The sequence below is a fragment of the Seriola lalandi genome, unplaced genomic scaffold (assembly GCF_002814215.2).
Source record: "Seriola lalandi dorsalis isolate HSWRI2012SDOR001 ecotype SW California unplaced genomic scaffold, Sedor1 jcf7180001973249, whole genome shotgun sequence".
In the NCBI taxonomy this organism is placed as follows: Eukaryota; Metazoa; Chordata; class Actinopteri; order Carangiformes; family Carangidae; genus Seriola; species Seriola lalandi.
Window position 1 is genome coordinate 1 of NW_019443915.1, and position 2,971 is coordinate 2,971.

At 41.7% G+C, this 2,971-nt stretch overlaps 1 protein-coding gene across 1 annotated transcript; it reads left to right on the forward strand.

Moving 5' to 3' along the window:
• Positions 1–6: 6 nt before the first annotated feature.
• LOC111651538 (spectrin beta chain, non-erythrocytic 1-like) lies at positions 7–2,964 on the forward strand (the record flags this gene model as incomplete). The annotated part of the gene is made up of 6 exons (XM_023401510.2): positions 7–18; positions 139–256; positions 512–670; positions 796–1,098; positions 2,393–2,546; positions 2,660–2,964. Coding segments are annotated over exons 2-6 (987 nt in total), but the record flags the coding sequence as incomplete, so codon positions are not given.
• Between the last annotated feature and the right edge of the window lie 7 nt (positions 2,965–2,971).

The window sequence follows — 2,971 nt, forward strand, 5'->3', positions numbered from 1 at the left end:
TGTGGAGAAACCCCCCAAGTGAGTAACAGAAAGCTATGTTAATGTAACCCAGTGAATAACCAAATGCCTGCTAACCATTAGGATCTAGAGTGTGAAGCTATAGAGTATGTTAAACAGAGGTGATGTCTGTGTCCACAGATTTACAGAGAAAGGAAACTTGGAAGTTCTCCTCTTTACTATCCAGAGTAAGATGCGAGCAAACAACCAGAAAGTCTACATGCCAAGAGAGGGCAAACTCATCTCTGACATCAATAAGGTATGGGTTGCTCTAGATGTACAGCCTTCCATCTAAGAACGTTTCTTAATGTGATGTCATACCATATGTCAATATGTTAAATAAGCAGCTTGTTGCATGCTTTTGGGTAAATTGTTCATGTTCACTTTAGGGTTTTCTTAGACAGAAGTGTCATACATGACTATTTATCTCGTCATGGTTTCAGCAGTATGCAGCATTGGTGTCATAGTTGCTGGATCTTACCAGCTTTCTGTTGTGTTTTCATTGGTGTGACAGGCATGGGAGCGACTTGAAAAGGCAGAGCATGAACGTGAGCTGGCACTGAGAAACGAGTTGATTCGCCAGGAGAAGCTGGAGATGCTCGCTGCTCGTTTTGACCGCAAAGCTGCTATGCGGGAGACATGGCTGAGTGAGAACCAGAGGCTTGTGTCTCAGGTAGATAGATGAAAATCTGATATATTAAAAAACAGACAAATGTATGGCAACTGAGGCATTCTTATTTCTGACTGGAATACATTGAATAGTTTCACTGTGATGCGCTTAATTTCCTCTGTTATTAGGACAACTTTGGAACTGACTTGGGAGCAGTGGAAGCTGCCACCCGTAAACACGAAGCAATTGAGACAGACATCGGGGCATACTGGGAACGTGTGGCTGCTGTGGAGGCTGTTGCCAAAGAGCTTGAAGCAGAGTCATACCATGATGTACGACGTGTAATTGCACGAAGGGACAATGTGCTTCGACTCTGGGAATATCTGAAAGAACTTCTGGTTGCACGCAGGGAGCGGCTGAATGCCCATCGCGACCTACAGAGACTGTTTCAGGAGATGCGTTACATCATGGACTGGATGGCAGAAATGAAGGTAAAGACCCACTGAACAAAATGTATGCTTATACTATTTTAACAGTACTCACATTGTTTTAACTTGTTTTAAACTACTGCTTTCATTCCTATACTCTGTTGGCTTTGTTTTAATTAACAAAAAGGAATTTCATAATCCATTCAATTAAGTTAGTTGTTGTTCATATATGTTCACAACAGCATTAGCATCTGCACTTACAGCAGTTATTAACTTTTTATAGGCCTAACCTCAGGAAAGCCTGTCATTGCTGGCTGAGGTCGGCTGAGGAATATGTACCTTTCTGCTTAAGCGGTTAAATCTGGTGACTCCCATTCCCACATGCTGTGATATTAATTCACTTGGATTCTGCCATTCTCAAAATGCTGGTATTGCCAAATGCAACTGCCTGATAGCCACTGACATAGCCTTTTGCCTTTCGCCTGCCATTAAAGTAGCCTAAGTGATTGAACAGTAGGTTGTATCATTCAGTGTACTTGATTTACATGGTGCACACGTTAACTCCTAGAGATGATGACGTTAGACATCTAATAGAGGTTACAAGTCTTTGTAGTTATAGGTTTAACATGCTGTTATGTTGTGCCAGTAAATTCACTATACAAGTGTCCTAGATATTCAGCTTTGACCTTAATTGTGGTGTTAATCATGAATTGTTTTAAACTAATAAATATCTATCAGTTTTGTATCTGTTTAAAAAGTAGCAGACAGCTGGGGTGGAAATGTACCATCTATGTCTGCACTTGCTTGTCTGGGGTGGAGTTGAAAAGGACATTAACCTTTTTTTTTTTTCTTCTGTAATTTTCAGTGGTAGTTGGAATCACCTTGGTGATTAAGTTGCCATTACCATATAATTAGAATGCTTGTATACAGTTTATTATCTGATTTTTTATTTTTTATTTTGTTTGTAGCACAATGTCCCATTGTCATTTAGTGACCTACTCTAATGGTTTAGATTAGAGGAATTTTCTCTGCTGTCATTTGAGTACCATTTTGGTTCCTTTTTGTTCAGGTTAATGGTCTGAAGCTTGTTGAAATTCTTTTTTCAGCTATTATCGGTTTTTGTTTATTTAAAATGTCACCAAGTGCAGGGCATAGGCAACAAAATCATTCAATCTTTATAAATATCTGTTCTGTTTACTAGATTTTAGATTTTTCCAGGAAGATTGTTCACTCTTGACACATTCTGTTGGTGGACACAATATCCAAACTAGTTTCCTACCTTGTAGTTGCTGTTGCAAACACCCTTTTATTTTAGTAACCAAATATTCTACTGGACTGTGTTCTCTGTCTGTTTCAGGGTCGTCTGCAGTCTCAGGATAGCGGCAAACATTTGCATGATGTGTTAGACCTACTTCAGAAACACACTCTGGTAGAGGCTGACATTTCAGCTCAGGCAGAGAGGATCAAGGGAGTGCAGGGAGCCGCAAAGCGCTTCACTTCCTATGAACAGGGTGAGTTTTCAAACATGCTTTTACTCATTCTCTGTACAGCCATGCAGCTTTGGTTTAGCCTATTTGTGAACAATATCTAAGCACTGTGCACTCCTGCATTTTCTGATTGCCAGCCTACAAACCATGTGAGCCAGGGCTAGTTAGTGAGAAGGTTGACCTGCTGGGTCAAGCCTATGAGGAGCTTGGTCAGCTTGCTGGGAAACGCAGAGAGAGTCTCGAGGATTCTCGACGTCTGTGGCAGTTCCTGTGGGATGTCGGAGAGGAGGCAGCCTGGATCAGAGAACAGGAGCAGATCCTGGCCAGTGGAGACTGTGGGCGTGACCTCACTTCCGCTCTTCACCTGCTTAGTAAACATGAGGCTTTCAGGGATGAGATGGCAGCCCGCTATGGCCCCCTGAGTAACAGCATTGCTGCTGGGGAAGCTT